The sequence below is a fragment of the Saccopteryx leptura genome, chromosome 5, assembly GCF_036850995.1.
Source record: "Saccopteryx leptura isolate mSacLep1 chromosome 5, mSacLep1_pri_phased_curated, whole genome shotgun sequence".
In the NCBI taxonomy this organism is placed as follows: Eukaryota; Metazoa; Chordata; class Mammalia; order Chiroptera; family Emballonuridae; genus Saccopteryx; species Saccopteryx leptura.
The window spans coordinates 4433965-4449904 of record NC_089507.1 but is presented as its reverse complement, the minus strand read 5'-3'; the positions used below and the strand labels follow the sequence as shown (position 1 = coordinate 4449904).

The 15940-nt window shown below is 58.7% G+C and overlaps 1 protein-coding gene across 3 annotated transcripts in view; it reads left to right on the top strand.

The window, feature by feature from the left end:
- Positions 1–15940, top strand: part of STK32B (serine/threonine kinase 32B) — a 274593-nt gene that overhangs the window by 236776 nt on the left and 21877 nt on the right. For all 3 annotated transcript variants that reach the window (XM_066387652.1, XM_066387650.1, XM_066387651.1), the window contains one exon: positions 9883–9986. In XM_066387652.1, coding sequence (XP_066243749.1) covers positions 9883–9986 — 104 coding nt within the window. The remainder of the gene's footprint in view (positions 1–9882; positions 9987–15940) is intronic.

Here is a 15940-nt window from a genome sequence, read left to right as displayed (position 1 = left end):
CCGCCCCCTCCTAGAGTTCACGGCTGGGTCATTCATCTTTAACTTGCTCAACACATTCCATAAGTGACGTCTGGCGATGGTCAGTGATAGAAGCGTTACCTCTTAGTATTTACTCTGTGCCAGGCACTAGCTGGCGGTAAGAGCTGCCCATCCGTAACCCAATTCCGTCCCTGCAGACATGAAGTAGGGACAATTATTTATTCCCATTTTAGAGTCGAGGAAATGGGCTGAGGGACGTTGGGTGACTTGCGCAGGTTAACGTCGGCGGTGACAGGCAGGCCCGGGTCAGTGAGGACACTAGAGAGAGTCCGTCACTTCAGATGGTCCCCTGGGGACCCCACTCAGGCTTTCAGTGTGGCAGTCTTTCTGCAGTCCCTTTCCAGAAGGATCCAGAGCTGGGGTGAGTCTGTGCAGGAAGGTCACGGAGTTGAGATTGAGGAGAGAGCAGGTGGGCAGGAGAACGGGGTAGAGGAGGTGTGGAGGCAGCAGGGTGGGTCACAGTGGTGTCCCCTGTGCGGGAGCAGCAGGAGTGTGAGGAGGTGTGGAGGCAGCAGGGTGGGTCACAGTGGTGTCCTCTGTGTGAGAGCAGCAGGAGTGTGGGGAGGTGTGGAGGCAGCAGGGTGGGTCACAGTGGTGTCCTCTGTGTGAGAGCAGCAGGAGTGTGGGGAGGTGTGGAGGCAGCAGGGTGGGTCACAGTGGTGTCCTCTGTGTGGGAGCAGCAGGAGTGTGGGGAGGTGTGGAGGCAGCAGGGTGGGTCACAGTGGTGTCCCCTGTGTGGGAGCAGCAGGAGTGTGGGGAGGTGTGGAGGCAGCAGGGTGGGTCACAGTGGTGTCCTCTGTGTGAGAGCAGCAGGAGTGTGGGGAGGTGTGGAGGCAGCAGGGTGGGTCACAGTGGGGTCCTCTGTGTGGGAGCAGCAGGAGTGTGGGGAGGTGTGGAGGCAGCAGGGTGGGTCACAGTGGTGTCCTCTGTGTGAGAGCAGCAGGAGTGTGAGGAGGTGTGGAGGCAGCAGGGTGGGTCACAGTGGGGTCCTCTGTGTGAGAGCAGCAGGAGTGTGAGGAGGTGTGGAGGCAGCAGGGTGGGTCACAGTGGGGTCCTCTGTGTGAGAGCAGCAGGAGTGTGGGGAGGTGTGGAGGCAGCAGGGTGGGTCACAGTGGGGTCCTCTGTGCGGGAGCAGCAGGAGTGTGAGGAGGTGTGGAGGCAGCAGGGTGGGTCACAGTGGTGTCCTCTGTGTGAGAGCAGCAGGAGTGTGAGGAGGTGTGGAGGCAGCAGGGTGGGTCACAGTGGGGTCCTCTGTGTGAGAGCAGCAGGAGTGTGAGGAGGTGTGGAGGCAGCAGGGTGGGTCACAGTGGGGTCCTCTGTGTGAGAGCAGCAGGAGTGTGGGGAGGTGTGGAGGCAGCAGGGTGGGTCACAGTGGGGTCCTCTGTGTGAGAGCAGCAGGAGTGTGAGGAGGTGTGGAGGCAGCAGGGTGGGTCACAGTGGGGTCCTCTGTGTGAGAGCAGCAGGAGTGTGGGGAGGTGTGGAGGCAGCAGGGTGGGTCACAGTGGTGTCCTCTGTGTGAGAGCAGCAGGAGTGTGAGGAGGTGTGGAGGCAGCAGGGTGGGTCACAGTGGGGTCCTCTGTGTGAGAGCAGCAGGAGTGTGGGGAGGTGTGGAGGCAGCAGGGTGGGTCACAGTGGGGTCCTCTGTGCGGGAGCAGCAGGAGTGTGGGGAGGTGTGGAGGCAGCAGGGTGGGTCACAGTGGTGTCCCCTGTGCGGGAGCAGCAGGAGTGTGGGGAGGTGTGGAGGCAGCAGGGTGGGTCACAGTGGGGTCCTCTGTGCGGGAGCAGCAGGAGTGTGGGGAGGTGTGGAGGCAGCAGGGTGGGTCACAGTGGTGTCCCCTGTGTGAGAGCAGCAGGAGTGTGGGGAGGTGTGGAGGCAGCAGGGTGGGTCACAGTGGGGTCCCCTGTGCGGGAGCAGCAGGAGTGTGGGGAGGTGTGGAGGCAGCAGGGTGGGTCACAGTGGTGTCCCCTGTGCGGGAGCAGCAGGAGTGTGGAGGAGGTGTGGAGGCAGCAGGGTGGGTCACAGTGGGGTCCTCTGTGTGAGAGCAGCAGGAGTGTGGGGAGGTGTGGAGGCAGCAGGGTGGGTCACAGTGGTGTCCTCTGTGTGGGAGCAGCAGGAGTGTGGGGAGGTGTGGAGGCAGCAGGGTGGGTCACAGTGGGGTCCTCTGTGTGGGAGCAGCAGGAGTGTGGGGAGGTGTGGAGGCAGCAGGGTGGGTCACAGTGGGGTCCTCTGTGTGGGAGCAGCAGGAGTGTGGGGAGGTGTGGAGGCAGCAGGGTGGGTCACAGTGGTGTCCCCTGTGTGGGAGCAGCAGGAGTGTGGGGAGGTGTGGAGGCAGCAGGGTGGGTCACAGTGGGGTCCTCTGTGTGGGAGCAGCAGGAGTGTGGGGAGGTGTGGAGGCAGCAGGGTGGGTCACAGTGGTGTCCTCTGTGTGAGAGCAGCAGGAGTGTGAGGAGGTGTGGAGGCAGCAGGGTGGGTCACAGTGGGGTCCTCTGTGTGGGAGCAGCAGGAGTGTGGGGAGGTGTGGAGGCAGCAGGGTGGGTCACAGTGGGGTCCTCTGTGTGAGAGCAGCAGGAGTGTGAGGAGGTGTGGAGGCAGCAGGGTGGGTCACAGTGGGGTCCTCTGTGCGGGAGCAGCAGGAGTGTGGGGAGGTGTGGAGGCAGCAGGGTGGGTCACAGTGGTGTCCTCTGTGTGAGAGCAGCAGGAGTGTAGGGAGGTGTGGAGGCAGCAGGGTGGGTCACAGTGGGGTCCTCTGTGTGAGAGCAGCAGGAGTGTGGGGAGGTGAGGGTGACAAGTGTGCATCTGAGGTATCTGTGGGAACCTCACGATAGGTGTTCCCCGGCATCTGGAACAATGTGGACGGCGTCCGTGGACAGGGAAGGTCACAGCACTGATGTGCAGAAAACCCAAGGCCATGACAGGGCCCCTCAGGGGACGCGGGAAGCGTGAGGGGCGCCAGCCCCAAGTCCCAGGGAGGACACGGAAAGAGGGTCACCGGCCCTGAGTCCCAGGGAAATCATGCTGGAGGTGGGGGCTGTCAGGTGGAGATCAGAGCCATCATCTCTAGAGAGGGCTGAGGATACAGCAGTGACGTAAAGGGAAGTGTCCCCTTTGGCCTCCGTCACCCTGTGAGTCCTGACTTCCTCTAGGCTGTCTCCATAAAGCACATTGGTCCCCACACACAGGCATATAGATCCTGGACCTGTGGAGAAATTCTGGGCAAGAGTGTCCCACCCTGACGTCTGTGCCTGCTTTGCCACCGTGTGCAGCAGACTTCTGGGCCCCGGTTCGAGCTGCCGCTCGGGCTGCCTCAGCCTTGTTCCCGGGCTCCCCCCCCCCCCCCAGTGTCCAAGGCAGCCGGGTCCTGGCCCGCAGCCTCTCGGAAAGCAGACCAGTGGTGGCTGGCTGGCCTCTCCCCGCAGGGGCCCCACCTTCCACAAGGAGAAGGAAACCAACACGTACTGTGACCCTACCATACATCTGTCATCGCAGTTGACCCTCAGAGATCCACACGAGGGCTCTATGGCTCTCTGTCTGCAGGTGAGGAACCCGGGGACCAGAGAGCCTGTCTCACCTGCCCCGCGTCACACAGCTGGCCGCGCCGGGGACGGGATTTGAAGCCGCGTCCGTGTGGATCTGAAGTCTGTGCTTCTGCCGCTGCACCGAGCTGCCCTGTGGACGCAGAGTCCCTGTACCATGCAGCCCTGAGTCTCAGACAAGAAGAACGCTTATCGTCCCAGCTGGATGTAGGAATCGGGGTTTCAGGCGTCCTTCTACTCAGAGGAGCCTCGCTCCTGAATAACAAACAGAGGCGCAGGAGGGGTGTTCATGGGATCTAGAGGGCAAAACTGACTCACCACGTGGATGTATGAATATTTGCAGACATGGTAGGGGCTGGCAGTGCCAGGCGGGGAGCTCAGCAGTGAGAACGGGGAGAGGGAGGGCTCTCCCATCAAGTCAAACCCTGCCCTTCCCGGGGCTGCACTTCCTGGTGTCAGCTGCGGGGCTGTTGATTTCCTTCAGGTGAGCTGCTCAGTGTCAAGACCAATCCCAGCGCCCGGGATGTTCTAAACACGGATTCGGGGAACAGGCTGACGAGGGAGCTCCCAGCGGTGGCTCGTGAAGGATGATCCTGGAAGGAACATTTGCATGGAACTGGATGTTCATTAATTAAAAGAACAGATGGAATTCACAATCAAAGAAAAAATAATCTCTCTGAAATGTGCCGGATAAGAAGTGGCATCGTCCCCGCAGCCACCCAGGACCTCAGAGCTGACTCGTCTGAGATGAAAGGAAGAAGCGAGCGTTCCCTCAGCAAACATTTACGGAGCGTTCAGGGGGCACAGGGCTCAGACCTGAGTGATGTCCCCCCAGGCCTTGGGCTTGCCGTCTTGTGGGGCAGACAGATGTGTCGGTACCGATGTCAGCAGGGCCCGGACTCCTGGGGAAGGTGACAGTTTGAGTTAGACTCGGAGCTCCCTGGTTGGGGACGGGCAAGGAGAGGGCATTTTGGGCAGAGGGAACAGCCAGGGCAAAGGCACAGAGGACGGAAACGGCATGGGGTGCCGGGAGAAGCTGGCAGCCCCGTGTCTTCATAGCTGGGACAGAGAATGTGCAGGGGTATGACAGGTCGAAGCGCGGGGGCCTTGCACACTCTGCTAAGGGCCCAGGGAACCCGCGGAAAGTTCAGTGCTGCAGACGGTCAAGATCAAACCCATGGGATCGGCCTCGTGTGTGGCCTTGCACTGGCCAGGGCGGGTCCCGGTGAAGCGTGGTCTTCACGTGTCTTCCACTTGGTGGCTGTGGACGTGGGCGAATCTCATTACCTGATGTAACGCACCTAAAGCGCTCAGCAGGGTGAGTGTCCGAGTATTGGCTGCCCCACCTGACAGTTTCCTCATCTGGGAAATGGGAGGAATGATTACACAGATGGGTTGTATGTGAGATTTCCTGGTAAGTCTACGCAAGGTCCGTCACCCAATGCCTGACAGATGGTAGCTGCACAAACTGGTAGCTGACATCGTGGCTGTTGTTGCCGTTGTCATCAGGCTTAGCACCGGGAGGGAGCTCACAGTCTATGGGGGCGACAGAGCCTGAACACATCCTACTTCACACAGGAGCTGGGTCACCTGGGAGGTGGGGGGTGCACAGGGAGGGTCACGGGGCTCGTGCCTCGTCGATACTCAGCAAATGTTAGTTCCCTTCCCCGAGGAGCTGCAATGAGCACACGGGGGTGGTTGTGGGGCCGCCATGGCGATGCTCATACTCTCCTTCTTGAAGGATGGAGGCCAGGGGAGTTTGCAGCCCGCATTCTGTCACTCAGAGAGAGTGACAGCCAGCATTCCGACCCAGGCTCCAGCGCTCAATATCTTTCCTGACAACCTGCCACCCATCCACCCATCCACCCATCCATCCATCTATCCATCATCCATCCATCTATCCATCCATCATCCATCTTCCATCCATCCATCTTCCATCCATCATCCACCCATCCATCCATCCATCTATCCATCATCCATCCATCATCCATCCATCATCCATCATCCATCCATCTATCCATCTTCCATCCATCACTCATCCAGCCAACAGAGATTTACTGAGCACCTTCTATGTGCCAGGCAGTGTTCTATGGGCCAAAAATGCATCTGTCAACAAACACAATATTTCTGCCCTCATTCATTTGGCTCTTGGTGAGGAAGACAAATCACTTTAAAAATCATCAAGCTGATAAATATATATTTATACAATTTGAAATGTTTATTTTTGAGGAACAAATTTTAGGCAGTAAAATGCACTCTTTTAGTGTATAATTTTATGAATTTGCACAAAAACCTGCAATCATATAAGCACCACTGCAATGATAATATAAACAGTGGTGAATATAGGAGAATTATTTTGGGGCCCACTAAGGCAGAAATCTCCCTGAGCATAAGCGAAGTCGACTAAGATCGTTGGGTCTGTCATCTTCATACAGCATCAGGGTGGTTCACTCTCTCTCGGACCGGCACGAAATGTCTGGCAGACTGGTCCACAGATCACGGAAAGACAAACCATTGACCGGTCGGAAATGTCTGCAAAACACATATCTGATAAAGGACTTACATCCACAACAGGTAAAGAACTCCAAACGCTTGATCATAAAAAAGCAAACAGTGCAGTACATTAATGGGCCAGTGATTTGAAGGGATGCTCACCAAGAAGGTATACGGATGGCAAACTAGCCAATGAAAACATGCTCAGCAGCCTCAGTCATTGGGGAATTGCAAAAGAAACTTGCTCCCTACCTCTCAGAATGGCTAACAAAACCCACAACGACCACAGGGTAATACCCTGGGCTGGTGAGCACGCAGGGCCACTGGGCCCTCACACGGAGCTCGCGGACGCAGTGTGGTTTCAGTCTCTCCGGAAAACCCGTGGGCAGCTTCTCCGCAAGTTCAACACCCACTTCTAGGTAATTGTCCCAGAGAACTGGGAACCTCAGTTTGTCTTAAAAACCTGTATGCAGATGTTTATAGCGGCTTTCTTCAAAACCATGGTAAAACTAGATTTAGCTCCAATGTCTGCCCACGGGTGACTGATACACCAACTGGGCCTATTCCCCCACTGGAGTTCTATGCGGCAATCAAAAGGACCCAGGGACCGAAACACACAAGGACACAGGTAAACCTCAAACGCGTCATTCTAAGCGGGAAAAGCCGGATTCAAACGTTATGGACAATATGACTCCATTTGCATGACTTGCTGGAATAGTCTAGAAAACCGATCACTGGTTGCCAGGGACTGGCGGAGACTCTGTTTCCAAATGAGGCCCCATTCACAGGTGCTGGCGGTCAGTGCTTGGACGGGGCCTGTCGGGGGACACGATTCAATGCACTACCCCCTCTGCTGCCCTCACCTGAAGCCTGGGCGCGGTCGGAGCACAGATCTCATTGGGTGCTTGGGAGGACGGAGGGGTCGTGGGCAGGGTTCCTTACCCTGGTGCTGGGCACTCTGTGGTTGGTGCTGTCCTGTCACCCACACGTGGAACGAAGGGGCAGGGATGGCCTCGCAGAACCCACCCTTCTGGCTTTAAATCCGCGTGATGCTCTCGCTTCTAAGAGCTATGACTCCGGGCCACTGAAGCAGTCATTTTGGTGGCATATAAACTGTGACATGCATGTTGTGTATGTCTTGTCACCAGCTCCAAGCGTGAAGGGGAGGAGGGGACGTCACCTTCTCTGGAAGAGCAGTCACAGGCTGCAGGCACTTGTCACTTGGCTGCTCGTGACAGCCAGGATGGAGTCTGTCAGCTGCTGTTTCTCCCCTGAATTCCGGTGGGCTCAGGGCTGCCAGGCACAACAGGGGTTTACCGGGAGCACCTTGGCACTCGGGCCCGTCCCAGCCTCTGGCTCCGTCCGGGCACGTGGGCTGGCCCCGCAGCCGAGAGGCCCTGTGCGTGCTCGGGGGCACCGTGTGACTGCTCCTTCCGGGCGCCCTCCGCACAGGGGAAGGGGCGAGCGCCCTGAGGGTGAGGACGCGAAGCGGGTCCCTCTAGGTTGGAGCTCAGCTTTGGGCTCAGGGTGGGTCCCGGCGGGACGCAGGCGACGGCACGGCTTGGCACCGGCACGTGCTCGGAACTCAAGTGTTTGCCCGCCAGACGCTGCGTGAACAGGTGGGACCAGCACCTTCGAAGTCGGCTGATCTGGGACGGACAGGAAGGGGCTGGCAAAGCGACGCTGAAGATGGCGAACCTAGGGGTCTGGAGACCGATGAGGCCGAGGAGGCTGAAGCTTCTGGGTGATGGGGTGGACAGCAGGGAGGCCGAGCATGCCAGGAACAGGGGTCGAATCACAGTTCTGTTCGTAAAACTCCTGCCTAAGCCCTTGGCATGCGCTGTCTTAGTTAAGCCTCCTGCAGCCCTGGGGCTGGATCATCATCGTCCCGCGTCTCCAGAACTGAGGCAGAGGTCAGTGCTTGTTAAACTCAGCCCAGCCACACTGACCTGCTCCCTGTCTGGGCACCTGCCCTGCTGGAGCCTTTATAAGGCTCATAGAACCTAAAGGGGCCATTTCCGCCACTCCCAGTCATGTCTGCCCCCCCCCCCCCCCGTTAGACCAGGTATGCTTTTGTACTTAAAGAAATGTTGAGCCCTGGGCCCTGGCCGGTTAGCTGAGTGGCAGAGCGTCGGCCTGGCGCGCGGGAGTCCCGGGTTCGATTCCCGGCCAGGGCACACAGGAGAAGTGCCCATCTGCTTCTCCACCCCTCCCCCTCTCCTTCCTCTCTGTCTCTCTCTTCCCCTCCCGCAACCACGGCTCCATTGGAGCAAAGTTTGCCCGGGCACTGAGGATGGCTCTGTGGCCTCTGCCTCAGTTTCTAGAATGGCTCTGATTGCGGCAGAGCGATGCCCCAGATGGGCAGAGCATCGCCCCCTGGTGGGCATGCCGGGTGGATCCTAGTCGGGCACATGCGGGAGTCTGTCTGCCTCCCTGCTTCTCACGTCAGAAAAATACCCCCCCCCCCAAAAAAAGAAATGTTGATAGGAAGTTTATTTCGAACAGGAACTCAGCCAGAGTCTGAGACACACCTCAGCTTTGCCCTCCCAGCTGTGTGACTCCACCCACGCTGCTGTCCCTCTCTGAACCCCATCTAAACAGTGTGTCAGATGATGATGTGCCCCTGGGAGCTGTCGTGAAGACAAAAGAAGAACCCAGAGGGGAAAAGAAGGTTCTCAGCTGTGAGATGCGTGGAGAGGCTCGTCAGAAGCAGGTGGAAGTGGGCCGCTGGTCAGGTTGAAGGGTCCAGCTGGCAGCCCAGAGCCCCAGAACTCAGCGTCTGAGCCTTCCCTCGTCTGCCTCGTCCAGCCCTTCCCGTTCCCACGCTGTCTGAATGCCAGTCTGACAACCGAGTCCAGACGTCTTTAACCACGACACCTCGTGGTTCCCCGGGGCAGGTTCTGACGGCTCTGACAACTGTTAAACGGAATTGTGCCTGCAAATTAATTTGCTAGAAATAATACACATTTCACAGAATTTCCCTGGAAGCCAAATTGAGCAATGAGATCTTAGCGTGCATCCCTGGCCACGTGAGGCAGGGTAGTCCGAGGAGAGGAACCGTCACTCCGCACCCTGGGCAGCGGAGGGCCAGGGCCCCGGACAACTGCAGCCCTTACAGGATAAGTGTCCGGCACGCCGGGGCCTCCGTCCCTCACTCCTTTCAAGTGGAAGTGAAATGCACACAAAACTCCTCATTTTAAAGCACCGTTTCTGTGGCGTTAAGCACATTAACGGTGCCGTGTGGCCACCACCACTGTCTAGTTCCAGACCACGGTCGTCTCCCCGGAAGGACCCCCACCAGGCAGCTGCCCCCCACCTCCCAGCCCCCGGCAACCCCCAGTCTGCCTCTGTCTCTGGACTGACTGATTCCGAGAATGTCACGGGTTAGGGTCCACCGCTGCTAAAATAAACTTGCTCCTGAGATACGGAGCCAGTATATCTAAACGTCCTGGGTGACGGGGACACCGGACCCAGGGTTGGTCCCAGAAGCAGAGAGACATTTACCCAAGTTCTCAGCCCCTTGGGATGCGGTTTCTTTATCTGAACTCAGACTCCGCCCCTCCCCCCAACTCCCCAGGCAGACGGCACCACCGCGCGGGGGGCAGCCCACGTGCATTCTGCCCGGGTGGTCACGCCGGCGTTTCCCGTGACGCCCGCAGCCTTTCCCGAGCCATCTCCTGGCTGACGGAGGGCAGGAAGCACGTGGCATAGTGCATGGAGTGCTGGCCTCGTGGCTCCTGCCCCATGTCCCCGCGGTGAGGGGCGGGAATGTAACGTGGGACGTGCAGTGACCTTCTCTCTGTCCTGTCTTTGCAGCTCCGGAAGTGTTCCAGGTGTACGTGGACGGAGGCCCCGGGTACTCGTACCCTGTGGACTGGTGGTCCCTGGGCGTCACGGCCTACGAGCTGCTGCGGGGCTGGGTAAGACGCCCGCCTCTGCGGAGGACACGGGGCCACGGATGTGGGGGCTCAGGGCGTACCGGGCGCGGCGGGTAAGACGCCCGCCTCTGCGGAGGACACGGGGCCACGGACGTGGGGGCTCAGGGCGTACCGGGCGGGGCGGGTAAGACGCCCGCCTCTGCGGAGGACACGGGGCCACGGACGTGGGGGCTCAGGGCGTACCGGGCGGGGCGGGTAAGACGCCCGCCTCTGCGGAGGACACGGGGCCACGGACGTGGGGGCTCAGGGAGGACCGGGCGCGGCGGGTAAGACGCCCACCTCTGCGGAGGACACGGGGCCACGGACGTGGGGGCTCAGGGAGTACCGGGTGGGGCTGGGTAAGACGCCCGCCTCTGCGGAGGACACGGGGCCACGGACGTGGGGGCTCAGGGAGTACCGGGTGGGGCTGGGTAAGACGCCCGCCTCTGCGGAGGACACGGGGCCACGGACGTGGGGGCTCAGGGAGTACCGGGCGCGGCGGGTAAGACGCCCACCTCTGCGGAGGACACGGGGCCACGGACGTGGGGGCTCAGGGAGTACCGGGCGCGGCGGGTAAGACGCCCACCTCTGCGGAGGACACGGGGCCACGGACGTGGGGGGCTCAGGGCGTACCGGGCGGGGCTGGGTAAGACATCTGCCTCTGCGGAGGACACGGGGCCACGGACGTGGGGGCTCAGGGTGTACCGGGTGGGGCTGGGTAAGACATCTGCCTCTGCGGAGGACACGGGGCCATGGACGTGGGGGCTCAGGGCGTACCGGGCGCGGCGGGAGTCGGCAGGCCATTCTGCCGGCCGGCGCAGGGAGGCGGGAAGGGGCACGGTGTGAGGAGGTGGCGGCCGGGTGTCAGCTCTGGGGTCCCTGAGCATCAGCGAGCTTCTGGTCCAGCCCCTCGCTGTGCGCGTGGGAGACGGCTGTCCGGAGGGCAGGGTCTCGGGCTAGGGTCAGCCGCTGCTCCGCGGCAGCTCAGACACGGGGGTGGGAGTGGGGTTCCTTGGCCAGGTGATTTCAGTCGCTGGCCTCTTCCTACCTACACAACGCGACGTGCCCCTGACTCATTTTCCAGCTGGGTCGGAAGTCCTGTGGGGTACAGACCGTGCGTGTTCCCCATTTTCTGTCCTAGCTCAGTGTCCAATAGACATGGGACATTCAGCATGTGTGCAGTTTCACTTTATTGCATTTAAATGTACCGGCTGGAGATGCCGAAGGGAGCTAATTTGGCAACTAATGGCTCACCATTTTATTTGAGCAGAAGGAATTGTGACAAGCTAACTTTAGGGCAAGTTTTCTCTGCGGAAGGATTGTTTGAAAATGATGCCCCTTAACTTCTCGGGACCCACTGTCCCCTCCATGTGGCGGGGACGAGAGCAAGCAGCCTTTCCACCTGTTCTGTGCGGCCGCTGTTGTCACGTCGCTTAACTCTGGACTGGGGCGTGTGGCTCACGGATCACTCGCCTTCTGGCTCCGCGGCTCAGCGCAGAGCGGGCAGAAAACCCGTCTCTCCCGTGGGCTGCGGTTTTAGGATGCTTCACGGTCATTTGTGTAGGAGCACATGCAGGCACGGCTCCGTGATGGCAGGGGTCCTGTGCACGGTGACCACGGGGGGTGAATGAGTGAGGAGAGCAGTTTATAAATCATCAAAGCTCTGTGACTACAAACAATTATTATCACCCTGTAATTCAAGCAGCTATTAGCTGCTTTTGATCTCAATTATTTTCCCCGAATTCCTCAAAAAGGTAATTGCCACACATGGTGTTTTTAAACTGCAAAAAAAAAAAAGTGTGTGTGTGTGTGTGTATTAATTTCTTCATTTCCTCAAGATCTGAATGAAAAAGGTTGATCTCCTGCAGGCTTGCTTATTTCTGGCTGGTTCCTCTGTCGCCTGCTGGTCCCACTGACACACATCCTTGAAGGAGGAATATGAGGGTCCACGATATTTGGATGAACCAGAGGACACAGGGGTTGGCCGGACGCTGGTTATCTTACACAATCAGTCACACACACGCCCTTGACGAGCCGTTGACCTAAGCATGGTTGGGTGCTCGCCAATACAAGGGACATTCTCAGTCATTCCTCTCGGGTCAGGGCAGCCAGACATTCACCATGTTTGCTGCAGAAAGCCCCAAGGATGGAGTGGTTCTTGGCTGCTTGAAAAGTAAACTGTTTCATTTTCATTCACCTGGGCTTTCTGCTCAGAGATCCAAATGCCACTTTCCGTGGAAGAGGGGAGGCAGGAGGAGGGAGGCAGGAGGAGGGAAGAGGGGAGGCCTCGGGGTAGGGACAGTCACTGGAGAAGCACGCCTGCTCCGTGCTGGGGTAGACCCCCCGCCCTTGCCCCTGGACATTGGTCGAGCCTCATCTTCAACTCCAAACGCAGTGAGTTTCTGCATATGGTTTAGCCTTTGTTTTTCATGCTGAAAAGCGTCCCGTGTAGTCAAAAAGCTATGCTGAGAAAACACTCGTATGTATCCACGGACTATGTAAAACCCTCCCTCCTCCAAATGCCTCCAGCACATCAGTGACAGCATCCCCGGTAGATAATTGCCCTTGATTCCCTCAAGGTTCGGGCAGCTCCTTCCCTCCAAAGGATGAGAGTCATGGTGGGAATGTTCCAGTATGTGTTCCAAGTCCTCAGCGTTGGCAAGTGTCAGAAGTGCAAGATGGGAAACTGATGGCGTTCACATGGCTTGCCGGCCAGGGACCCAGGAATCCTGCAGCCCTAACGCAGAAAACGGACATCTGTCCCCAGACCCTCTGTGGGGAGAGCAGAGGGGTGGGGTGTCGGTGGTGGGCTTCACATCTCCACGCAGAGAGACTCTGAGCACGGCTGGGCCTGGGAGCCAGGGACATAAGAGAGACCCAGCTTCTCTCGGAGCCCGAACGAGAGTCTCAGTCCTCACCCTGCAGCCCTGCTGCTCAGTGAATGGAAAAGACCCAAGAAAGTGCCACCTGCAGAGACCCCTCTTAGAGCACAGGTGTCCCCGGGCCTGTGTGTGACCTCACCCCTGATTAGAACAGCACAGGAGCGGTGTGAGGAGATTCCCACCCTCTGACCCAGAGAAGGGACTTAAGGCTCGTAGCCCTGTCATTGTCCCTGCACCTACCCGCCTGTTCGCTGGTTTTGCTCAGCACCTAGGGAGCCCTTCCCTCCAGCAAGAACCCACTTCATTTCTGACAGCTCCCCTAGCTAGAAAGATTTTTCCTCTTTCCCAACTGAAAGCTGCCTCCTGGTGACGTAGACCAAGGATCTGAGCAGAGTCCGCCAGTTCAAGCCCCCGCTCTGCCAGGTGCCCCGTCAGTGCGCTGAATTAACCAAGGCCGATAAACAGACCCACTGCTCAGAAGGGACCCTTATTTGTCAACTGAGAAAGGAGATCTACCCAACGGAGTCACATGGAGAATCGGTTCGTTCTGATGATGCAAATTGCCCTGCACGCTGACTGATAAATAAATGGTCAGCACCGGCTAAATGTTAGCTCCTGTCCCCTCCTCGGTATGCCTCCCACCCACCCCAGGGGGCCCGCTGGACACCGGCTCCTTCACGACTTAGCACCTTGCAGCGCGGGAGACTGGTCCGGGGAGGGGCGGCTGCGTCAGGCCCGGCTGCTGACCCTTAGCGGGAAGGGGAGCAGAGGTCTGCTTCCCTTCACACGCTGGGCGTCTCGGTGCTGTGGCTCTGCCTCCGTCACGTAAGTCATCTGAGCCCTGGCTTCCTCCGTCGACGGGGATTCTGAGGCCTCCCCGCAGGTCGCTGTGGGCAGAGCCCACGCGGGGGCTGGCGCCCGGGAGCCGTGCCGGTGGTTGTACATAAACGCACACGTGACTCGGGCCCAGGAAGAGGCAGGGAGAGAGCTGCTGACCTGCGGTTCAAGGGGCAGGGAAGCGTTTCCGAGGGCGGAGCGCTGGCCCCGGGCACCTAGGAGCTGCCGGACGGAACAGCGTGAGCACACACAGGGAGGACCACAGACGCTGAGCCAGCAGACGTCTGAGACTGACCACCAGTCGGGGACGGTCCCCAGAGCACCCTGGGGCCAGCGGCAGGCACCGGCCCCCCCTCCAGGCAGGCTGTGCCGTTCGTAGCCGCAGCAGCATGGCGGCTAAGACGGGTCTGGGCTTTGGAATCGCACGTTTTGGGGCTCGCGTTCTAACACAGTCTCTGAAGGACCCGGGGCGAGCCGTTTCTTGTCTGCCAAACAGAGGGGACAGTAATTACAGTCGCAAACTCGGGGTTCCTCCATACCAGCGGTTCTCAACCTGTGGGTCATGACCCCGGCGGGGGTCGAACGACCAAAACACAGGGGTTGCCTAAAGCCATCGGAAAATACATATTTATTATACAATACATTTTTAAATAAAATATGTATTTCCGATGGCTTGTTCCCCGGGGAACAAGACTGTTCCTGGGTGAGAACCGCTGCCACAGAGTGATCAGAAGGGTAAACGAGGTCCTGGGTGTCAGGCTGTCGGCACACTGCATTGCACAGGGCGGGCTCTCCTTACAGGCAAGTATGGAGCCCCAGACGCCCCCTCTAGGGTGCTGTGAGGAGCTCAGCCCCCTCGGCTTCTCCCCGGCCACCTCCCTGACCTGGTGCGACTCTTGCATTCGGCCCCAGTCAGCACTGCTTGGGTTTGGGCAGACAGAGAAGGTTGGAGGTACAGAGAGGCCAATGGCCGGTAGAGGGAAGGTTTGAGGAGCTCCCCCTAGAGGTTGGAGTGCAGAACTAAGAACCCTCGGGTGTCTGCAGGGTGGGTGGGCTCCGCTGGTGAGTTAACCTGAGAAAGAAAACAGGCTGTCCTTGAATCAAGCACCGCCGTTTTCTCCCTGGGGCAAGAAGGAGCACTGTACCAGGAGTCAGAAACCTAGGAGGAAGAGGACTTTGCGACTTCCTCCTTCTGAGCTTGTATCTCCAGAAAGGGAAGGAAAGACCTCCCGGATAGGTCGGTGGTTTTCAGGCTGTGTTTCTGGGAACTCTAGGACCCTGCAGAGGTGACTCAACCCTGCGTGGGGAAGGGGCGAAATGCGCTGGCCCGAGAAGTTGTTCTTCGCTTTCATCTGTTCTGCCTCGGGGGTTTCGAGTAAAAAGGTTGTGATGACAGAACATTGGCTTAGATGGTCCCCAGGGCCGTGCTCAGCTCTGACAGTTAAAATAACAGGTCTGAAGAAAGTCTTTTCTTTCTACCATTTTTTTGGTAAATGGGTACTTGTTGTAAACTGGGTTTCCCGGAATAGAGACCCACCCACTGTCTGCCGTGAGCACATCCAGGGCCCTGCTGCTCACCCCGCTCTCAGCAGCAGTGCCGGTAACCACTTCACCTTGTAAACACCTCCTTGGTTTCTGAGTCACACATCCTGGGGCCAGCGAGCGCTGAGCATCAATAGAATTGTTTGCTCCAAGCAGACGGAATATTGATCTTAGTCTCACCTGCCCCCCGTGTTCTTGTAGGAGGCCCCGGGTTTCTCTGCAGCCACTCAGAGGCAGGCTGAGCCTGGAGCCCAAAGCTGTAGGACTTACTCTGGGCAGGTGTCCCAGCCTTTTATCGAAGTGCGTGTGCCTGCTGTTGCCATGGTCATTGTGATTGAGGATGGTCAGGTTCCCTCCAGAAGTAGAGGCAAGTATGGACAGGGAGACGGTGCTCGCTTGGAGGTCTGGCGGGAAAACCGAATCGATGAGTGCCTTGAACTACATGAGAGGGAAACGGAGAAGGACAAGGAAGCCTCTCACGGTCGTGGCTGGCTGCTTCCCCGGTTGGGTGGCCAGGTTCACGGGCTCCAGCGGTGTGAGAGCCTGGGTCTCCGTGAGATACTGGAAAAGTCCCTTTTCATCTCCCAGATCCAGTTTCCCAACCTTTCAATGAGGAGCTGGGATGGCATCGTCTCCCCAAGCCCTTTCACCTCTGGCAAGTGGGTGGCTGAGGGTGGGCAGGGAGGGGCAGGGCAG